The 24,636-nt window shown below is 40.7% G+C and overlaps 1 protein-coding gene across 7 annotated transcripts in view; it reads right to left on the bottom strand.

Annotated features, from left to right (window-relative positions):
* Positions 1-24,636, bottom strand: part of FOXP1 (forkhead box P1) — a 358,788-nt gene that overhangs the window by 165,027 nt on the left and 169,125 nt on the right. For all 7 annotated transcript variants that reach the window (XM_038740740.1, XM_038740739.1, XM_038740742.1 and 4 more), the window contains one exon: positions 12,777-12,869. In XM_038740740.1, coding sequence (XP_038596668.1) covers positions 12,777-12,869 — 93 coding nt within the window. The remainder of the gene's footprint in view (positions 1-12,776; positions 12,870-24,636) is intronic.

Raw genomic sequence — 24,636 nt, 5'->3', positions numbered from 1 at the left:
TCTCTCCCCCTCCCTCCAGGCTCGCATCTCCTCCTGCCTTCAGGACATCTCCATCTGGATGTCCGCCCGCCACCTAAAGCTCAACATGTCTAAGACTGAGCTCCTTGTCTTCCCTCCCAAACCTTGTCCTCTCCCTGACTTTCCCATCTCTGTTGACGGCACTACCATCCTTCCCGTCTCACAAGCCTGCAACCTTGGTGTCATCCTCGACTCCGCTCTCTCATTCACCCCTCACATCCAAGCCGTCACCAAAACCTGCCGGTCTCAGCTCCGCAACATTGCCAAGATCCGCCCTTTCCTCTCCATCCAAACCGCTACCCTGCTAATTCAAGCTCTCATCCTATCCCGTCTGGACTACTGCACTAGCCTTCTCTCTGATCTCCCATCCTCGTGTCTCTCTCCACTTCAATCCATACTTCATGCTGCTGCCCGGATTATCTTTGTCCAGAAACGCTCTGGACATATTACTCCCCTCCTCAAAAACCTCCAATGGCTACCGATCAATCTGCGCATCAAGCAGAAACTCCTCACCCTGGGCTTCAAGGCTCTCCATCACCTCGCCCCCCTCCTACCTCACCTCCCTTCTCTCCTTCTACTGCCCAGCCCGCACCCTCCGCTCCTCCACCACTAATCTCCTCACTGTACCTCGCTCTCGCCTGTCCCGCCATCGACCCCCGGCCCACGTCATCCCCCGGGCCTGGAATGCCCTCCCTCTGCCCATCCGCCGCGCTAGCTCTCTTCCTCCCTTCAAGGCCCTGCTGAGAGCTCACCTCCTCCAGGAGGCCTTCCCAGACTGAGCCCCTTCTTTCCTCTCCACCTCGTCCCCCTCTCCATCCCCCCGTCTTACCTCCTTCCCTTCCCCACAGCACCTGTATATATGTATATATGGTTGTACATATTTATTACTCTATTTATTTATTTATTTATTTATTTTACTTGTACACTTCTATCCTACTTATTTTATTTTGTTGTATGTTTGGTTCTGTTCTCTGTCTCCCCCTTTTAGACTGTGAGCCCACTGTTGGGTAGGGACTGTCTCTATGTGATGCCAATTTGTACTTCCCAAGCGCTTAGTACAGTGCTCTGCACATAGTAAGCGCTCAATAAATACGATTGATTGATTGATTGATTGATTGATTGATTTTATTTTGTTATGGTATCTGTTAAGCACTTATTATGGGCCAGGCACTGTGCTAAGCACTGGGGTAGATACAAGCTAATCAGGTTGGACACAGTCCATATCCCACATGTGGCTCACAGTCTTAATCCCCATTTTACAGATGAGGTAACTGATGCACAGAGAAGTGAAGTGACTTGCCCAAGGTCACACAGCAGACAAGTGGAAGAGGCGGGATTAGAACTCAGATCCTTTTGACTCCCGGGCCAGTGCTCTACCCATTAGGCACACTGCTTTTATCTGGATATATACTTGTATAATTATCTTCTTATGGTGCTCTTATTTTTGAACCATCTACTTTCAATTGTCTGCAAATTGAATACAATGTGGTCTCTTTCTTTAGGTACTTATTGCTAAACATGAACAGAAGGCAGTGAACAAACGGAAGGGCCTACCACAGTCCTTCCCATTGTGAGCTGAAAGCACTCAATCCTGCTACTAAAGTACTTCAAAAAATGTATTCTTTTCACCACAAAAAAGTTATCAATACATATGACAGCGACTCTTGAATTCTAAACATACATCTCCCTCTAAAGCCTATCAGTCTGAGTAATTTAACGGGCAACATTCAGAGAAGCCAAACTCATGAAGTCCACCAAAGTTCAAAATGGGATATGTTCTCTTTAAAATTTAGAGAGCTTCTAAATATGACAACCATCTGATGTATGAAAATTATTCACAACCCAAAACAGACAGTCTGGAAATAGCTGGGATGACTTCATTTAGACAGAATTACCCAAATCTGTTTCTAATATACACAGTACACATAATAAATTTTTACAATATGACAAGGAAAACAAACTTAATAAAAGTTCCTGATCTTTTGTTACACAAGCATACTATATCCATGATATGTTTATAATAGTTTGTCCATGATATCATAGCTCAGTAACAAAAGCCTAAGCAACAAAAAACAGTTACCAGGTATGACATCAGCTCACAACTACAGTAATTACATCAGTATACAAATTTCCCAAACGGTACATTTTCCAAACTGCTTCTCAATTTCAACGGCTGCATTTCAGAGTTGTCTGGTATGTTTGAGTCCTACCCTCCTTTCCTTCTCAAGCATCATTTCAATTTTGAAACTGCAGATTTCAATTACAAGTGCTATTTTTCAAAATCTGCCTGCAAACATATGTCCAAATTAGGAAATAGCAGCGTCTAGTGGCTAGTGTGAAGGATTGGGTATCAGTAGACCTGAGGTCTATCCTTGCCCTGCCACTGGTTTGCTCTGTCAAATCACACTTACTTGGTCAAAAAAAAAAAATGCTTCTGAACCTCAGGTTCCCATTTGAAAAAAGGAAGGATCACTTAGGTATCCTTTATTGTTTTTCTAATACATGTAAATAACAAAATTCTGTAATCTTAAAGCTAGAGAAATGGGAAGTAGCTGGGCAAAAACATATTTTTGGATCAATGCTTCATTTCTGTTTTTCTGACAGAAACCCTGTGTAAATAATACCTGAAAGAAAATAGGAGATGCCTTATGATCCCAGAAGGTAATTTCTTCAAGGGCCAAAACTTTTCAAGCATATCCCACATGTGCCGCTTCAATCTCACTGTTTTACTATCTCAGCTGGCTTTCCTGCCTGGGCATCATGCCAAGTGGACTGGACTGCCCCTCACTGTCACTTCTGTTCTATGGTGCTTGCACCAACTGCTGTTATTCTAGGCTTGAGGAAATTTTCTAACCACTGGATAGGCTCCAGTGCTGTGCACTAATGAGTTGCAGATTGGAGCACTCTAGTGTGCATATGTCAGAATAGTGCCATAGTTTGTAAAAAAAAAACCAACAAAAAAACAAAAACAAAAAAACCCCAAATAACAAACCCAAAAAGCCAGTAGTTAAAAAATGCTGCCTACTCAAATTGACAGAATCGTGACCTCTGCACTTCATCAGAAATTCCTGCAGACTTACAAAATAAAGGAGTTTGGTTTTATCACACAGATTGAGACTCATATGGAAAAATGGAAAACACTACATCACTTGACCTTAGGATGCCCCCTTTTCAACTGCAGATGAATATAATGTATAAAAACTCGAAATTAACTTAAGAGATTTCATTTTACATATTAAATTTGGTGATAGCTTTAATTCTATTAGTTCTGACAATTTTGACACCTGTTAACATGTTTTGTTTTGTTGTCTGTCTCCCCCTTCTAGACTGTGAGCCCGTTGTTGGGTAGGGACCGTCTCTATATGCTGCAGACTTGTACTTCCCAAACGCTTAGTACAGTGCTCTGCACACAGTAAGCGCTCAATAAATATGAATGAATGAATGAATGAATCCTTATTTTTACTTTCAAGATTCATTTATAGTAGTAACACATGAGCGAAGCTAATAATTCCAAAGACTGGATTTCTCATTTGGGGCTGATTACTTGTTTCCATTGTACAGAGTTCACATCATGGCTTAAACTTTCCTTGCATCAGGAAAGTTCCTCTTAAAGGCAGAGGAACAGTTATATAATTTCCTTATGGCAACATCATAGTCTACCAAAGTAGACTATGCTTCTTTGTAGATTCCAACTCAATAGATTTCTTGAGTAATGAAATTACATTTTAAATTTTTGCCACACAGTGTTGGGTACTTTGAAAATTCAATCCGATCACATCCTTGAGCTGTCATCAATATTTTTTCAGACTGTGTCAATAAAATTGACTGCTTGTAGTGCTGAATTCTGCTCTGCACATGGAAACAATATAATTTGTTTTAAAGTATTTTCAGAGAAAAAAACCCAGAACTTCAGCCAAGTTATCCATAACATTTGAAAAAATAGAAGAACAGTAAATGTTCTTAGCATTTCAGTGTGCTGGAAACATTGACCATTTTTTTATATACAAATCATAAACCTCACTGTTTTGTTTTGATTGATACATCTTCCTGTTTTTTGGAACCTTAAAATGTTCATTAAATTGGAACTTTCTGTACTTATAATACTATGAATTTGCCTCAAAAGCATCTTGACAGCTTTGGTGTAATCATATATGTGAGGACCGCCAGCTACATGGTTGTTGAGATGCCTCATACCTATAACCAATCTGTTGCTTTTACAAGTTTAATCTAGGTATTAAGGAGCTGATTGTGGAACCATGTTGATACAACATCTTCAACCCAGCTGTACATCATATAAACCACTATGGGTGGTTGCAGTCCCCCATGATTCCTAGAAATAGTCCATACCTTTAACTCCCTAATCTGTAATACTACAAAATGCTGCTCTCATTTTTTCCCGAAGCACAAGTGGACTATCAGCAAGGGTCCGACAGTGTTATTCCTAATTACCTTTTTTTTACTCTTGATCCTGTGGCTCTCATAATTAGTTACCTGGGGCTGCAATCCAATTTGAAGTGATGACAAGAAAGTGATCCATGAAAAAGTAATAAGTTAAATCCAATTTCTGCCTTCCTCTAATTAAATGCACATGGAACTAATGACTCAAACTCTACCATTTCAGTGATAATGGTAATTAGCGAGGTGGGAGTCATTCTCTTTTTCAACACTGTAGGTGTAAACCACATGGTAAAATGGCAGGAGCACTCTTAATTACATGTGTCATTTTGTCAGCAATTTACACATTTTTGACCAGTCAAGTAGGTTTCAATTGTGGTTTTTTGGTTGTTGTTTCTCTCTTCTAGTGACAACACCACCACCTATCCCACGTTTCAATATGAGAGCTTTTCAGATTACACAATCAGAAATAACTTCATCTACTGTATATGTTTACCTGAACGCAGATGCCCTATTTTCATAATTTTCTGAGCATGAGCTTAGAAGTGAACCAAAAACACCTGCAGACAGAAAACTGACTAACTTCGGAAGACTACAATCAACCAAAAGAAATGAGGAGGCAACGATGACAAAACAAACAATTAATAATGTGGAAGAATAAGTTTACAAGTTTCTTTTTCTTCTTTCAAGACTCCAGCTTTTTTGTTATTCTCCAATGCCATGATGGCATAACTCATATCTTTCAACCAATAATAATTTCAACACCATGCACTGATTAAGGTGCTGTTGTAGTAGAAACATAAAATCCTGCATACAGAAAAAGGCTGGCAAAATACATTTTGTTCAGTCTTCAATTGTTGCTGAGTTATCAGTGCCCAAACTTTTGAAATTCAGTTTTTAAAGTATGGGTAGTATTCCAAATTATGTATTTATATCACTTATAATTCAAAATTACATGCTTTTAAAAAATATTTCTTCTTGCAAGTTTTTTCCTAGTGAATGGGATATAAATGATGCAAGTTACCAAGATTATATGTGGCATTAATGCATAACAAAAATACTGCCTAAAGCACGTTTCATATGACATCAAATAAAAATGCTAACAAACACCTGCCAAACCTTATATTTTTTCTCCTCCTATCATTGTCAATTGGACCAAAGCACAGACGGCACTAAATCTCACTATCTCTCCTTCCTCTGAATTGATCTGTTATATAAAGACTATCATGTTCCTTAAGAAAAAAAGCTAGGAGAGGATCAGAATCAAGTTCATAGTCCTTCCTAGACTGTCTGAAATTGTGATCGCCAGGTGTCCAGTTTTCTGCTGACAGAAACACACAGTACTTCCTTTTTTTTAACTTTAGTGTTAGCAGAATCCATATGTAATTTTACTTTCTTCTGAGATAAAGGTATCATTTAATTTGTTTCAAGCCTATGTGAAGATACCCACAACTAAAATCCCTAAAACTCCATTATAAGTTAATATTCAGAAACTCTGATCAAAGTTTTCAATTTTCATCAATAAAATTGCGAATATATGTATTTACAAATTAATCTTGATCCAGTAACCGTCACACATTTCATGGTTCTACACATACCTGTAGAGTTAAATATTCACCCACTCAAACTTTCCACACCAGGCAAATATTTTCAAATTACCCTCATCTGATATTCATGACATTTTATGTTTTCTACCTTATGGACAACCATATTCATGATATTTTGTTTTCTATCTTATGGCCAACCACTTATATCTCCTACCAACTTTCAATTTTCTTTTGTTTGTATCATCAGACTGGAAAACTGAAGAGCCCTGCCAAATATAAAGCCAGGAAGTGTGAAATATGCTTAAAATATGAGTCACAGCATATTTGGAGGTTTGTGTTTTTTTTAAGTTATCAGAAGATCAGATCCCTCCTTCCCTGTCAAGCCTTCTATATCAAGGATCTGAAATATGTTAAAATAGGTCTCTAACTGCAGTTATCCAGGCCAAAAGAGATAAAGGATGAACAATCCAAGACCTTCTGTAGGATTCCACTTTCATTTGGAAGGTTTTCAGGCTGTGATGCCCCAGTGAGGACGCAGAATGACAGGATACATTTAAATGATAAGGCTTTTTCATCAGGGAATTACACAGAATAGAAGAACAGTTTTAAAGCAAAGTAATAACTACACACTTCTGCTAGAGTCAGAGAGAATGAGACTGGCTAAGATCTCATTTAAGCAGCAGTCAGTCTTTGGAGATCATGAATTGGCCAAGCATAGCCCACTCCTACCCAAAATAGTTTAAATTCTGTTTGATAACTCCTGAATTTAGGGGAGGGGAAGGATTCCAGAGTGTCTTATTCTAGATTGCCTCTTTCCCTTCCCCCACAACATATATGATTGGAGCTCTAGACAGTGTGTTAAATCAATCAATCAATAGTATTCATTGAGCACTTACTACGTGCACAGCACTGTACTAAGGGCTTGGGAGAGTTCAATACAACAGAATTAGACATATTCCCTGCCCATAACAAGCAGCAGTACACCTAATAAGCATATATAAAAAGGAAAATTTCCCCTGCCTCTGTCATATTATTGTTGTGACCGGCTAAAATATTTATTAATGGCCAATATGATAATTACACCCAATAGTTATCAAAATGACAGGAAGTGGAGGAGAGTTTTCCCTCAGACCCACAGCACTTATGCACATATCCATAATTTATTTATTTATTTATTTATTCATTCATATTAACATGTCTCTCCCTCTAGACTGTAAGCTCACTGTTTGCAGGGAACGTGTTTGCCAATTCTGTCACACTGTACTCTCCCAAGTGCTTAGTACAGTGCTCTGCACACAGTAAGCACTTAACAAATACGATTGATTGATTGATTGGGAGAGGGTAAGCAACTTCTTGTTCATTTAGTAGGCCCAAGAAGTAATTAGTTCATTTTTTGAAAATACACTACTTAAAAAGACATATATTCACAAGGGAAAATGTGGGGAAATCAATCTTATTCTTAAAATCTTTAAATGTTGCTTAATACAATCAGTTTGATTAAACAGATTGGAGGGAATGAGGGGATGGGGTGTTTTACTGTCTTTAACCAAAGCTCTACAATTTGCTTTATTGATCATTTTGGGTGGTGGGGTGGTGTTGATTTTGTTGTTGTGTGGTGGTGATGGTGGTGGTGTTGCTTTTAATAACAAACAGTCATTTATCAATACATTTGAGTCTGTAATAACCTAGGGATTCCTAGTATTTTTAAAGCTGCAAAAAGCATCAGGAGTAAGGAAAAAAGAATGGGCAGTCATTTGAATCACCGAGTGACAGGCTGGCTAGCTCTCTGTATACATTAATAAATTAGAATTTTAATTGTGTCTCTGACTGCAGGAGATGCTCCAGTACTTTAATATGTACCAACCATTGGCTATGTTATGGAATCTGCGATGTGGCCTTCATTGTTGACCTCTGCAACACAATTCCCAGTCTGACTACAGAAACTGTTCAGTTTGATCCTTTCAACTTATTTGAATCCTGACAAATAAGCTCACAGCTGAAAGGTCAACACAGTCATATTTCATCCTCTGGAGCTATTCTTAAGACATCTGCACAACAAAGCACTTCTTTTAGTATCTGACATTGGACCTTGCCAGCACAATTCCTCATTAAAAATGTCCCCAATGGAAGAGTCTATTAAAAGGCATATGGATCAGCTATGGATTCACCAAATCTATGTTATTGGAAGGAGTAACAAACATTGCATAGTCCCATTCAACATTTTCAATAATGTGTTACTCTAAAGTGGAAAATTCCCAAGAGAATGATGGTTTCATTCTTAACCTGACATGAAAGATTTCTAACTTCACCTGCAGAGCCTTTCCTTATGTTGAGCAACTCTGGAATGGAATTAGTCACAGTGACCAGAGCAAAATAGAAGAACCATATAAGTATAGAGGAAGCAGTGATTGAATGTTATTTAAACATCACATTTACATTCCTCATATTCATTTGGAGCTGCTGTTTCAGATTTTCAAAAAAAAATCTCAGGTTAGCACCCATTTGTTCACAAAGTTTAGCTGAGAGCATATTTTACACATTTAAAATCTAGAATGCTCCAAATCTCATATGTATTCTATTTCTATTTTATTTTACATTTATAGAATAACTTTTTTTTTTGTAAGGAAGAACTCCAAATTAAAGTTTTCAGTTGTTCCCGAATAACTAGGTTTCAGACAGTTGGGAATCTAAACTTAGAAGATATCGTGGAAAAGGCCTTCTAAATTTGAATGCAAACAACTCTGGGCTTCGTATAATTTGATGCAAAATTTTAATCTCTTAAAATTTTCTCTGATCAGTGAACTACAAAGATTCATAAACAGAGATTTTAATGATAATATGACAAGACCTACAACATTCCCTCTCTCTTGTCAACTAAGTGATCACTTTTCAAGTTCTTTTTGATGGCACAAAATATAGAGCCCAGTCTAATTTCAGAAGTGCCTAATGCTTACATTATTATATCTAATCATTTTGCTATAATATTACACTATTTTAGAATTTCTTTGTTAACAGCAGGGGATTTTTAAAGTATAATTTTTCCCAAGCAGGACCTACATCCTCTGAGAAATATACACTAGCCAGATGTTTCCAAAGTAAACTATACTATTTGATTCCCAAACCTCTGTCTACATAGTAGGGAAATACATCAATCCACCAGTGGTATTTATTGAGTGCTTACTATGTGCCAAGCGCTACACTAGCTGTTTGGGCTGTAATCCCAAGGGTGACCAAAATCTTGAGCTGGACTTGATCTAAAAAAAAAACCCTAAAGTAGCCTCGGCCACTGGGACCAAGGGCCACAGCCTCACCCCTTCCTTCCCCTCTACAGCCTTCAAGGCTTGGCTCTCTTCGGTACCGCCCCGACCCCTGCCCCTGCTCTGGCCGGGGGGAAGGGCCAGAGTGGCCTGAGCCTCGCACTGATGGAGTCATGGATAGAGCACGGCCTTGGGAGTCAGAAGGCCGTGGGCTCCAGTCCCGACTCTGCCACTTGCCTGCTGTGTGACCCTGGGCTAGTCACTTCACTTCTCTGGGCCTCGGTAACCTCATCTGTAAAATGGGGATCAGGACCGTGAGCTCCATGTGGGACAGGGACTGTGTCCAACATGATTTGCTTTATCCACCCCAGCACTTGGTACAGTGTCTGGCACATAGTAAGAGCTTAACAAACACCATTATCATTATTATTATTATCATTATTATGATTACTATTGTTCCTGGCATGCTGAGCAACACTCTCCATAAGCCACCTTCCACCAAAGGCGTTTCCTGATCAAGAAGACAGTGGATTTGTGCCTCTGGGGCTGGGGGAGGAAAGTGGATTGAGAGAGGGACAAAGAGGGAGGCAGCACTTTCTTTCTCTCACTCTCCTCCACCCACTAGTCACACATTTATGTCAATCAATGTTATTTATTGAGTGCTTAGTGTGTGCAGAGCACTAAACTAAGCACTTGGGACAGTACAATCTAACGAACACATCCTCTGACTACAAAGAGTTTACAGTCTAGGGGGGAAGACATATTAATATAAATAAGTAAATTACAGATATGGACCTAAGTGCTTGAGAGGGGTGAATAAAGGGAGCAAATCAGGGCAATGCAGAAGCAAGTGGGAGAAAAGTAGGGCTTAGTCATGGAAGGTCTCTTGGAAGGGATGGGCCTTCAATTAGGCTTTGAAGGTGGGGAGAGTAATTGCCTGTCCGATATGAATGGAGAGGGCGTACCAAAACAGAGGCAGGTTGTGGGTGAGAAGTCAGATAGATGAGATAGAGGAACAGCGAGTGGGTTGACATCAGAGGAGCAAAGTCTGTGGTCTGGGCTTACTATGTGCAGAGCGCTGTACTAAGTGCTTGGTAGAGTACAGTACAACAGAATTAGCAGGCAAATTCCCTGCCCCTAACGAGTTTACAGCTTAGAGGGGGAGACAGGCATTAATATGAATAAATAAGTAATGTATAATATATAATTTAAAGATGTTTATAAATGCCGTGGAGTTAGAGGTGGGGCAAATATCAAATGTCCAAATGTCACAGGTCCAAGTGCATAGACGATGCAGAAGGGACAGCGAGCCAGGGAAAAGAGGGCTTAATCAGGGAAGGCCTCTTGGAGTAGGTGTGATCTTAATAAGGTGGAGAGAGTGGTGGTCTGGCATATATGGAGGGGGAAGGAGTTTCAGGCTAGGGGGAGGTCATGGGAAAGGGACTGACGGCAAGATAGACGAGATTGGGGCACTGTGGGTAAACTGGCTTTACAGGAGTGGAGTGCGTGGCTGGGTTGTAGTAGAATATCGGACAGGTGAGGTAGGATGGAGAGAGCTGATTGAATGTTTTAAAGCCAATGGTAAGGAGTTTTTGTTTGATGCAGAGATGGATGGACAGCTACTGGAGGTTCTTGAGGAGGGGGGAGACATGAACTGAATGTTTTTTTCAAAAAATGATCCTTTTAGCAGAGGCTGGGAGGTCAGCGAGGAGTCAGATGCACTAGTCAAGCCATCAGTGCTTGGATCAAAATGCTAACAATTTGAATGGAAAGGAAAGGGCAGATTTTAGCAATGTTCTTTTACACCTCAGCTTGAACTCTTTGCTTGCCCAATTAGTTTTTCTTCTTCCTAGATCACATCTTTCCTACTATCATCTCAGCACTTTTTGCATTCACTCTTTTCCTTTTGTAATTTTGTACATATTATTTATATACTGTAGTTTTTAGCACTTCTTCCACCATCTGTAAATTATTTTATGTCTATCTTCCCAGCCAGATTACCAAATCCTTGTGGACAGGGATGATAATGATAATAATAATTGTGGCATTTTCTTAAGAGCTTATTATGTGCTAAACAGTATACTAAACGCTGGGGAAGATACAAGATAATCACATCCCACTTGGGGCTCACATTCTAAGTAGGATGGAGAACAGGTGTTGAATCCTCGTTTTGCAGGTGAGAAAATCGAGGCACAGAGAAATTATGACTTGCCCAAGTTCACCCGCCAGGTTAGTGTTCTCCCAAACACCTAGTGCACCACACACATTATTAATTGGATGTTTCACCCACTAGTTCTGGAGGGCAGGGTTGCGAACTGCTGATCTCCAGAAAAGTGGAATGAATTCTTCTGGGGTGTGACAGGATAGAAGGTGTGTGTACTCTGGAAGGACTTTCCAGAGGAGGGGATCCTTGAACAGCAGTTTGTAATATCAGGTCCTTCCGTACTTTTAGAAAGTGTGTGTTAGAGATAATCTGCAGAGTTGTGAGTGCTTCTATAACTGAGTGTGAGTGAAGGAGGAAAAAGAGGTAGGAAAGGGGAAGGGCCAGGCCATTGCTGTGCTTCAAGCTGTCCTGGTTGACATCATCTGCCTGCCTCCCTCCCTCCTCACATCCTCCAAACTAGCTCTCGTCCCCTCTTCAAAGCCCTACTGAGAGCTCACCTCCTCCAAGAGACATTACCAGACTGAGCCCCCCTTTTCCTCTGGTCCTCCTCCCCTCCCCATCGCCCCTACTCCCTCCCTCTGGTCTACCCCCTTCCCTGCCCCACACAGCACTTGTGCATATTTGTGCATATTTTTTACTCTATTTTATTAATGATGCATATATATCTATAATGCTATTTATCTATTTTGATGGCACTGATGCCTGTCTACTTGTTTTGTTTTGTTGTCTGTCTCCCCCCCTCCCCCTTCTAGATGGGTAGGGATTCCATCGCCACCCCCCACCCCCCGCCCTACCTCCTTCCCCTCCCCACAGCACTTGTATATGTTTGTAAATATTTATTATTCTATTTATTTTACTTGTACATCTTTACTATTCTATTTATTTTGTTAATGATGTGCATATAGCTATAATTCTATTTATTCTGACACCTGTCTACATGTTTTGTTTTGTCTGTCTCCCCCCTTCTAGACTGTGCGCCCGTTGTTGGGTAGGGACCATCTTTATATGTTGCCGACTTGTACTTCCCAAGCGCTTAGTAGAGTGCTCTGCACACAGTAAGTGCTCAATAAATACGATTGAATGAATGAATGAACACAAATTTCTACTGGTATGCCTGGCTTTGCTGTGTCTGAGTTCTGAAAAAGGACCTTAAAGGTAAGGAACAGAAGAGTGTTTGCTGTTGTGAAATATGCCAAAGTATTTAGAATTATGCCAATTTAAGAAGTCAGGATAGCTTTGTTCCCTCCACCAGATTTTCTTCTGGCATTTAAATTCATAACACAATCTACACTAGAGTTACTCATTTACTATTGTTACTAATCAGCTAGAAAGAATACCTCCAGGGTCTTGAAGATGCCATGTGCTATAGAAGTGCTAAATGTTTCATTTTGTTACCTGAAGGGCTGGTTGTTTGTCATTCCTCTTGGGAGACTTTAATCCACTAACTTGCTGCTGCTGTAGAAGAAGCTGTCGTGCCACCTGAAGTGCCTGAAAAGACATGAAAAGAAATGTTTCTTTTGCTTCCCTTTTAGAGCCCAGTTCAAGGAAAATATAGCATTATACACAACCCCTTTGGATCTCAATTTTCCCATTTTCCAGTACAAAAAAAATATCACACGAAACTGATCTCCAAACTGGTTTGGGTACTTTTTACCAAATCTTGACAAATCCAAATCCAATTCCATCATAATCCTCTTCATTCTCTAAGTTGCCTATGAAACTATGGACCACACCCTTCTTCTAGAAACACATTCTAACCTTGGCTTCACTGATGCAGTTCTCTCCTGGTTCTCCTCCTATTTCTCTGGCTGCTCCTTCTCAGTCTCTTTTGCAGGAGCTCCTATGCCTCCCAATCTCAAACTGTAGGTGTCTCTCAAGGCTCAATTCTGGGAACCCTTCTATTCTCCAACTATACATGCTCTCTTGTAGAGATCATTTGCTCCCATGGCTTCAACTACCATCTCTACATAGATAATACCCAAATTTACCTCTCTAGCCCTGGCCTCTCTCCTTTCTGCGCTCTCACATTTCCTCCTTCCTTCAGGAAATCTCTACTTACAAGTCCTGCCGACACCTCAAATTTAACATACCCTAAACAGAACTCCTCATCTTCCCACCCAAACCCTCCCCTCCCCTGGTCTTTCCCATCACTGTGATAACACCATCATCCTCCCTGTCTCCCAGGTCCATAACCTTGGCATTATTTTCGACTCATCTCTCTCAATCAACCCACATATTCGATCTATCACCAAATCCTGTAGGTTTTACCTTCACAACACTGCTAAAACTCACCCTTTCCTCTCCATTCAAACTGCTACTATGCAGATCCAAGCACCTATCATGTCTCACCTTGACTACTACATCAGCCTCCTCAATGATCTTCCTGGCTCCAGTCTTGCCCCACCCCAGTCCTTACTTTACTCTGCTGTCCGGATCATTTTTCTAAAAACACACATTCAGTCCCCATCTCCCCATTGATTAAGAACCTCCAGTGGCTGTCCATTCACCTCTGCATCAAACTGAAAACTCTTTACCATCAGTTTTAAAATGCTCAATCAGCTCGCCCTCTCCTACCTTACCTCACCGATTTCCTGTTTCAACCCAACACATACACTTTGTTCCTCTAAAGCCAACCTTCTCACTGAACCTCAATCTCATCTGTCTCGCCTCCGACCCCTTGCCCATGAGGTCTCTCAGGCCTGGAACACCGTGCTCCTTCATATGTGAGAGACCACCACTATACCCATCTTCAAAGCCCTACTAAAATTGTGTCTCCTCCAGGATGCCTTTCCTGACTAAGCCCTCATTGCCCCTACTCCTTCTCCCTTCTGTGCCACCTATGTATTTGACTCTGTATCCTTTAAGTACTTGAAATAATAATGATTGTGGCATTTGTTATGCACTTACAATGTACTAAGCATGGTACTAAGCGCTGGGGTAGATACAAGGAAATCAGGTTGGACACAGTCCCTGTCTCACATGGGGCTCACAGTCTAAGTAGGAGGGAGAACAGGTATTGAACCCCCATTTTGCGATGACAGAACTGAGGCACAGAGAAGCTAAGTTATTTGCCCAGGGTCACACAGCAGACAAGTGGTGGGATTAGAACCCAGGTCCTCTGACACCCAGGCCTGTGCTCTTTCCACTAGGCCATGCTGCTTCCTTGATCCCTTTTAGTATCTCAGCACATCAAGAAAATATCTGCATGGGTTTTTTTTTTGTTCTTTAACATATATGTAAAGCTAGAGGCTAGAAAATCCATGGTTCCTTCAAAGAAGGCCACCTGATGGAAAGCCACGTGAAAAGCTTAGTACTACACCAACCCTAGAAGGTGGGCAGAAAGCGGGATTTTCCAAAGAGCCTAACTGCAATTTGTTTGGAGGATAAAGATCATCTACAAGTCAATCACTTGAGAATGAGGGATGGGAACCTGGAAGAGAGGACCTGAGTACAGTCTTTCCATATGACGTACTTGTCCCAGAGAAGGGCTCAGAGGCAGATGTGAATACGGAGCTCAAAATCCATGAAAAATCTTCCAATGGGTCAGCAGACTCATAGAAGGCACCTTTCTGAGAATGCTGAGACCACGCCACCCTGTGGACCACAATTTGCCTGTTCTTCATCTACTTGTATATTACTGGAAGGGACAACATCGTAAGGGCATGAACTAACCTCCTCTTTTTAAAATAAACAAAAAACAAATAAAATTCATGAGGTTCCAAAAAGAGCCAAACTGACAAGACTGCTACTGATGCATACAAAAAATTAAAGCCTAGAAGTCTGCAGAGACGTTCAAAAGATTCACTGACCGACCATAAGCAGATACCGCCTGTTGAAACACAATAAAAGTGCTTTGAAGCATGGGCCAGATCTGGGACAAGAATCCAAAGCTGTAGCATGGTCCATCTTCAATGTCGTTGAGTTGGTGGAAACTTTTTTGTGATAAGGGAGAGAAAAGGAAGAAAGAGCCAGAGCAAGAAAAAAAAGGGGGATAAATAAAGGACTGGAGGAAAGAATGCATCTCTGCCTCCCACTCATCCTCAGCTATCCCTCGTCCCATGGTGGCTTACTGCCTACTGCACTCACCACAACCAGTACTTCAGATGCGATGGGACAGCCTCACTTGTCTGTGAGAATGAGGAATGTTGGAGAGACCTTCTTGCAAGAGCCTAAAGAAAAAGGCTGTCTGGGAGGAACGTTTGGAAGCCAAGACGGCTGGGAGAGTTGCCTGAGACTCAAGCCTGCTGTCTCACTGAAGGATTCACCATAGCTGGACTCAGGGTTTCCTTGTCTCCTTGGAGACGTTCAGTACATGCGGAGGCGTAAAAGTGGGCAGACTGAAGATTTCATTTATATCATATACGAAAAATAGTGCCTTTACAAGGTGCCTGCATTGAAGGCATGAAAAAACAACTTCATTTCTACTGCATGTGTTCACTGAGCTATTTAGTTTGAAGAGTTTATGGCTTTTTAATGTATGAAAGGAACAGTTATAAATTTCAAGAGCTTAAATTTGGAGTTTTCCAATCAATAGATGGATTGATTAGTACAGAAGGGTTAGATTCCTGGCTGAAAAAGTAGGCCAAAGAATAGGCTGTGGTTGTAGAGGGAAGATGGGATTCGGAGGGACTGGAAAGGAACAGGAAGAAATCGAAGTCTACTCAAACTTTTTAGGGTCCAAAATAAAATGAAGGTAACAACAATCAATTAATCGTATTTATTGAGCCCTTACTGTGTGCAGAGCACTGTACTAAGTACTTGGGAGAGTACACTATAACAGAGTTATACCAAGTATACAGTCTAGAAGGGGATTCAGACATTAATATGAATAAATAAACTACAAATATGTACATAAGTGCTGTGGGGATGAGGGAGGGGTGCATAAAGCATGGAAATTCAAGTGCAAGGGTGATGCAAAAGGGAGAAGGAGAAGAGGGAATGAGATCTTAATCAGGGAAGGCCTCCAAATTTGAAAATTGGGCCAAAATAGTTTAGTATGACACCAAGTTGATATCTGGCTATTCATTTGAGAGATGTCTTAAAGATCCTATTTTCTTCTCTTTAATGATTAAATGAATGAACATAGATGACATAATTTACCTAGTATGATTTTCTGTAGTTAGCTAGCTACCAGGAAGGTGAATAATGAATCAAGTTTAACATAAAGCATTTGTTACCAAAAATGTGTTCATACTTGAAACGTACCCACATTTATAAAGTAATATCTGTTGCAAGGGCCAATGAACTAGGTTACAACCTTGATATTCAAGTTATCACCTATCATTCCTATCCTACCCTACATATCAGAGTTCTATTTACAGGGGTAAAAAGACAGGGAAGACATCAATTTCACGAACTGCAGAGCAAATCAGATAAGGTTCAAAAGAAATTGTGTCTAAATCACGATCATTCTAGTCACTTCAATCAAATCAGACAAAAACCCATAACTAACATGCACTACTTTGTTTACAAACATTATTACACATAAGAGAAAAAAAAGCACAACAAGGATGATTTGAAATTGTTCTGAGATCCTTGGACATGGCAGAAACATCAGAAGTGCAAAGTATCCTTCTTATTAATAAATCATACTGATTAGTTGCTAAAATGCTTCCTGGGGTATGATTAACATAAGAAGAACCCCCACAAGGCTCAAGAGAAAATATCCCACAAAGCAGAAGTCATGTGTGACACTGAAAAAGAACAAACCTACGGACATGTACAACCAGAAAGCCAACGAAGATTTCAGAAAGAAATTTTATGACAATTAAATTTATTAATTCTTATAAAGTCCTTTGAAATCAACAGATAAATGGTGCTAGCTATTCATTTTAATGGTGTATATCACTTCATCTTAGATTAAAAAGAAGAGGGGGAGCAGATTCTATCTTGTTTCATCAGGTTCAGCATAGTGAGGTTGAATTCAGGGCATAATTACTGTGGATGCATTTGTGATGGCTGCTCCAGAGAAGCAGCATGGCTTAGTAGATAGAGCCTGGGCATGAGAATCAGAAGAACCTGGCTTCTAATCCCAACTCTGCCACTTGTTTTGCTGTGTCACCTTGGATGAATCACTTCCCTTCTCTGTGCCTCAGTTATTTCATCTGTAAAATGGGAATTAAGACTTTGAGACCCATGTGGGTCAGGGACTGTGTCCAACCCAATTATATTGTATCTACTCCAGAACTTAGTACAGTGCATGGCACATAGTAAGCACTTAACATATACCATTACTATTATTATTATTATTGTTACTCCCAACTGTCCCAAATAAAGCCCTCAGAAAGGAAGAGATAGGCTATCAATAAGTCAGTACTTGTAGGTACTAAATTCCCTATGACTTAGTCAATCAATAAATGGTATTTATTGAGTGTTGACTGTGTGAAGAGGGCTGAACTAAGCTTTTGGGATAATACAACAGAGTTGGTAGACTTGTTCCCTGCCCATAGTGAACTATAGTCTAGAAAGTGTAAGCGAAAGAGGCACAAGTAAAAACTGTCAATTGAAAGTTTGGAATAACTAGCTAAGACAATCCCTGCCTACAAGGAACTTACTCTCTAATGGAGGAGACAGACATAAAAAGTAGTCATTCCTTTAATCTTATTCATCCTTATTAGTTTTTCATGTATAAATTGATCTTTCCCTTGCAGGGAAAAGAGTCTCAAGGTGGAAAGGAGGTGGAACCAAAAAGACATAGAAAAGCAGAAGGCAGAGAAAGGAACAAAGAAAGAAAGAAACCAAGAGGAATAGGAGAGGGTAATTCCAGTCCATCACTGTTAACACTGCTACCTGGGCCATGGCAGTCGGGGTGGAGCTTGTTGCTGCAGTGGCTTTCCGGACTGAATCATGGATGCTTCTAGTATGGCCAGAAACATGGAAACCATATTGGAACCACCAGTTAACAGCCTGGCAAGGGCCATTTCAGCTGTGGTGGTGGCAAGGACAGTTCCTGCAGAGGAGGAGGAGGCACCTGGCTAACCTTTCCTCTACTTCTCCGCTTCTGGGCTACTGCATTGCACCACCACCACCAGGGGCTGTCAGGTCCCCTCACTCCACCACAGAAGAAACAGGTTTTGGGAAGTGGAAATAGAGCCCTAAAATCATGACTTTGCCTCCTAATGTGGGATATCTGGCCATTATTCATGTATTCAAGCTAATGGTTCAGCTTTCTCTTCGAGCCCAACCATCACTCTGCATTCCTCTCAGACTGAAGTTGCTACTGAACTGCCCCAGCATGCTCTTGCTCTTCCACGTGCAAGTTTTTTTTTTTTCCTTTGGGGTCCAATCTATTTGATAGGAGGTCCATCTGTTTTATCTGCCTGCAAGTTACATGGCCTGCCCATCTGTGTTTTGCTCCGTAAATAGCTTGTTGTGTTCCTGAAGTGAGACTTTGCTTAGGCATAGTTTCATTGCTCCTTGGGTTACAGCCATGTTCTCATCCTTGGAGCATCTTGTAAACCAATGTAATGATCTATATTTCTCTGGTGGCAAAATAGGGGAATCAAAAAGTTTTCTTTTCTTCCTCATGGGCCCTTCATTATCCAACAGTGATGTTCTGATTTTACTGAAATGGAACCAAGCCACTTTTCTACTCCCACTACCTTCATCACCAAATATGATGATGATGGTATTTGTTAAGTGCTTACTATGTGTCAAGCACGGTTCTAATTGCTGAGGTAGATAAAAGCTAATCAGGTTGGACACATACCCTGTCCCACATGGGGTTCACAGTCTTAATCCCCATGTTACAGATGAGGTAACTGAGGCACAGAGAAGTGAAGTGACTTATCCAAGGCCACACAGCAGACAAGGGGCAGAGCCGGGGTTAGATCGCAGCTCTAATCTTAGATCCCACCGTTACATCGCAGACATAATAATGATGGCATTTATTAAGTGCTTACTATGTGCAAAGTACTGTTCTAAGTGCTGGACATGTGGCAGAGCCGAGATTAGCATAAAGGTCCTCTGACTCCCAGGCCAGGGCTCTATCCAATATGCCAGACTTGTTTATTTTGACCATGGTAAATGCAGCTTTCCACTTTTTGATTTCTTCCACTATGTATATATGACTGGATCCTTTTGGGCAACATTTGTTATGCCTCCATTTAGCTCCATTGGAGGCATTCCAACATTTAGCTCCATTTTGCAAAAGATTCATCTTTACCTCTTTCCCAATTTGCATTTTCCTAATTCTTCTGCTTCGTTTGCAAATATAACCCAATTGTCCGCGAAAAGGAGGTGCATTAGTTGCTTGCCGTCTGTACTAATTCCCTCTTTCCAGTTAAGTTTGCTGAATAGTAACTCCACTGTGGCTGTAAATGGCTTTGGCGAGATTATGTGGCCCTGCTTGACACCTTGGTGTAGGTTTATTAGCATGGGCTGTTGAACACTGTGATTTCTGTTATGAAATTGTGGCTCATCTCCTCCAGGAGGCCTATTTATGTCACAATGATTCCAATTTCATTGAGCATACAGAAAGTAGGGTTAATTTCCTCTGACTTGACCTTCCTTCTAATTTATGAACACAAAATAAACTAGGATTTGGAATTTGCAGCACTTTTCTGTTAGTTGTGTGAATGTAGTGAATAGCTCAGCATCCTGAGGATGACAGGCAGGGTGGCCTAGTGGAAAGAGCACGGGCCTGGGGGTTAAAGGACCTGGGTGCTAATCCTGGCTCTGCCACATGCCTGCAATGTAATCTTGGGCAAGTTGCTTTGCTTCTCTGGGCCTCAGTTACCCCAACTGTAAATTGAGGATTAGAGCTGTGAGCCTTTCGTGGGACAATGGACTGTGTCCAATCTGATTATTTTGTATTTACCCCAGGGCTTAGTATAGTGCCTGGCACACAGTAAGTGTTTAACAAATCTCTACACTTTATACTCATCTCTAGACTGTAAACTCATCTCTAGACTGTAAGCTTGCTGCGGGAAGGGAATGTGTCTACCATCCCTGTTATATTCCTAAATTGTTCTCCCACAAGAGTTTAGTACAGTGCTCTGCATACAGTAAACACTCAAAATGATTGCTTGATTGATAAGATTAAAAAAATAATCTGCCTTGTTCTCTGTTGATATGCAGCTCAATACCATTCTTAATGTGACCGAGTACGACAGGTGGCACATTCATGAGAAAAGGGTTATTTGGAAAATCATCATCATCATCATCATCATCATCAATCGTATTTATTGAGTGCTTACTGTGTGCAAAGCACTGTACTAAGCGCTTGGGAAGTACAAGTTGGCAACATTTAGAGACAGTCCCTACCCAACAGTGGGCTCACAGTCTAAAAGGGGGAATCCTCAACTCTCCTTTCTCATCAAAATTAAACAAGCTCTAAACCAAATTAAACAAATCTTTGCTGATTAATACTTCAACAGCCCAACTTGTATGAACCCATCCGCCCATCACCTCTAGCACTTAGGGGCTGATCTATACTCTTCCTCAGCACTTTTGTATTTATGTTTAACTGTACATTCAATTATTTATTAGAATTGTTCAATCAATCAAACATTTATTGAGCACCTACAGTGTGCAGAGCACTGTACTAAGAACCTGAGAGAGTACAGTACAACAGAGTTGATAGACACATTCTCTACTCATGAGGATTGTTTATTTTATTTGTAAATATTTCTATTCCTGTCTTCCTCACTCACTAAAAGCTCCTTGTGGTCAGGGAACATATCAATTCTTTATTTTGTACTTCCCAAATGCTTAGTACAGTGCACTGCACCTAGTGAGTGCTCGATAAATGCTATTTCTACTACCATTACTATCAAAAATACTGACTTTATCCTTTTCCAGCCAATCATGATGTGCTTCTTCACAATATAATATACATGTTGAACCATTGTTTCAGGACCTTAAAAATATATATATATATATATATATATATGCTTTGAGAACCTCTAACCATAATTTTGATAACAAACTAGAGATTTTCTGTGTTTTACACTGAAATGAAGCATTCAACTTTTTCCCAAATTACTTCTGGGACTTGTCCCAGGTTTCTTCTTGGCTGAATATGACTTACTGTAACTTTCAGTGAGGAGAGATCAATGTAGAATTCTGTGCATATTTTGTCCCTCTTGATTCTGTTTGTCTTCCTCTTTCCATTTTCATCTTTCAGTGTTACCAGGATACTCCATTTTGACTCTCAATGCTCTCCTTCAGGTCTGCTACCCCTTTCAACTTCTTTCTCAAACCTTCCTAATCTTTTATATCATCATCTTAATATCCTCACAATGTGTTCTCTATTTCTTGTCGCTTTCTCCTTTGGCATTTATGCACATCCTTCTTGCCATCATTTCCAGGCCTCCTCCTTTACCCTTTGTTTCTCTCGGCACTATTTTCACTCTAGTCCTATTTGCTGATGAGGCTATTTTTTGTTAGGAATTCATAATAATCTTCACCTAGTCCCACGGTGGAATGAAAATAGAGGCACGATGTGTGCAATTCCTTGGTCGACGTGCCATTCCCCATTTTCTTTTGAGCACTTTTAATTCATTCTTCTTGGGAAGTGATGGTTTTTTATTTTGATTACAAAATCTAAGGATGGTCTGAGCTGGTGCAAATTAGGCTTTCCTCATTCATTCATTCATTTAATCGTATTTATGGAGCACTTACTGTGTGCAGAGCACTGTACTAAGCATTTGGGAAGTACAAGTCGGCAACATATACAGACAGTCCCTACCCAACAACAGGCTCACAGTCTAGAAGGGGGAGACAGCAATGGAACAAAACATGTGGACAGGTGTCATCACAATAAGTAGAAATAAAGTTAGATGCACATCATTAACAAAATAAATAGAATAGTAAATATGTACAAGTAAAATAAATAGGGAAATAAATCTGTACAAACATATATACAGGTGCTGTGGGGAGGGGAAGGAGGTAGGGTGGAGGGGATGGGGAGAAGTAGAGGAAAAAGGGGGGTCAATCTGGGAAGGCCTCCTGGAGGAGGTGAACTCTCAGTAGGGCTCTACTGAGGATCACTTTGTGTCTGTCAGTATGCAATTGCTATGTGCTGGGTGACTCCATCAGGGGTTTTCCTGGAATACTGCTCCTTTGGGCAGGGAACATATCTATGACTCTGTTGTATTTCACTCTCCCAAGCGCTTAGGGCAGTGCTTGCTCTGCACACTGGAAGTGCTCAATGAATACCGCTGAATGACTGATTAACACTGATACAGTGGTTCTTTTTGGTATGTTGTATCCATGACAGCAAGCCCATTGCAAGTGCACTTAACTGCCAATGAGGGTATTCTTGGTCACTTACCTTCTGACCTTTAAAGACAGCATTATTAAAGCTTCCATGCTGACCACTTTGTAGCACATCCTCTACTTCCTCAAAGAATCCTTTAGTTACTGCATCCTCTGCCTTTTGTGGGGGTGGTACTATTTTAAGTGTATGATAACATCAAATGTGCAGGATGAGTGTCACAACTCTTGGAAAAATGTTATAGCTTCTACCAGTGACACTACCTCCTTCAAAAAAATATCTATGCATATACCCTTACTGTGTTGGATTTAAAGGGAAAAGGAAAAAAATTGTCATACAAAGCTAAAGTAGATGACTTAAAAGTCCCAAACTCAACTTTCTAGATCCAATACTCAATGGAAATTCTCATCGGTAGGACTGATTCAACACTTCATCTTTATGAGACAGAAATTCTTGGTTCAAAATAAGAGAATAAAATATGAGAGAATCATGAAAACCTATTACCTAGAGTTAGCTATGGCACTTTGTATGTGGGTACTTTGAGCGTACATGCTGGAGTAATAATAATGATGGCATTTATTACATGCTTAAATATGTGCCAAACACTTTACTAAGCAATCAATCAATCAATGGTATTTATTGAGTGCTTAATGCATGCAGAACACTGTAGTGTTTGGGAAAGTACACTAAAACTAAGTTGGTGGATGCAATACTTTCCCACAAGGTCCTTACTTTGGGGGAGATGCAAGATAATTGGATGGACATGATCCTTATCCCGCATGGGATTCACAATCTAAAGGGTAAGGAGAGCAAGGGCCTTTATCCCCACTTTATGGGTGATGAAATCGAGGACCAGAGAAGTTTAGTGACTTGCCAAAGGTTACATAGAAGGCAAATGGTAGAGCTGGACCTAAAACTCACATTTCTTAGCTCCTAGTCTCATGCTTCTTCCTCTATGCCACACTACTATGCTGGGATAGATAAAAGATAATCAGGTCAAACAAAGTTCCTGCCCCATACAAGGTTCACAATTGAAGAGAAGGGGAGGCAAACAGGTTAAGTAACATATCCAAAGTCTTATGTTGTGGACCATGCCCTTCTCCTGGAAACACTATTTTGGCTCTAGAGACACTGTCCTCTCCTGGTTCTCCTCCTATCCCTCTGGCTGCTCAGTCTATTTCATGGGTCACCTTCCACACCCTCAGAGTTCAGGCCTGAGTCCTCTTTTATTCTCCATCTACACCCACTTCCAAAGAGAACTCATTTAGTCCCATGACTTCAACCACCGTCCCTCCTGCCTTCAAGACAGCTCCACTTGGATGTCCCACTGACACCTCAAAGTTATCATGTCTGTAACAGAACTCCTCATCTTCCCACTCTAATCCTGCCCTCCCACTGACTTTCCCATCACTGCAGATAGACAGTACCACCATCCTTCCTGTCTCACAAGTCCATAACCTCAGTATTATTCTGGACTCATATGAAAGACATACTCAGTCTTTCAGCAAATCCTATGGGTTCAACCTTCACAACATTGCTGAAATTTACCCTTTCCTCCCCATCCAAACTGCTACAAAGCTGATTCAAGCACTTATCCTACCCTGCCTTAACTACTGCATCAGCCTCCTTGCTAACTTCCCTGCTTTCTGCCTCTCCCTATTCCAGTACATACTCCACTCTGCTACCCGGATAATTTCTCTAAAAAAACATTCAGTCCATGTCTCCCCACTCCTCAAGAACCTCCAGTGGTTGCCCAACCGCCTCCGCATCAAAAAGAAGCTCAATCACCTTGCCCCTTCTATCTTACTTCACTGATTTCCTACTACAACCCAGCCCGCACACTTTGCTCTTCTAGTGTCAACTTACTCATTGTAACTCGATTTTATCTATCCCACTGCTGACTCCTCAAACATGTCCTGACTCTTGCCTGGAACTCTCTCCCTTTTCATATGTGACAGACTATCATTCTCACCACTTTCAAAACCTTATTAAAATCACATCTCCTACAACAGTTCTTCCCCGACTAAAACCCTCATT

Source organism: Tachyglossus aculeatus, chromosome X1 (genome assembly GCF_015852505.1).
Source record: "Tachyglossus aculeatus isolate mTacAcu1 chromosome X1, mTacAcu1.pri, whole genome shotgun sequence".
Classification (NCBI taxonomy): domain Eukaryota; kingdom Metazoa; phylum Chordata; class Mammalia; order Monotremata; family Tachyglossidae; genus Tachyglossus; species Tachyglossus aculeatus.
Note: the sequence above shows the minus strand (reverse complement) of the source record. Positions and strands in the feature narration are given on the sequence as shown.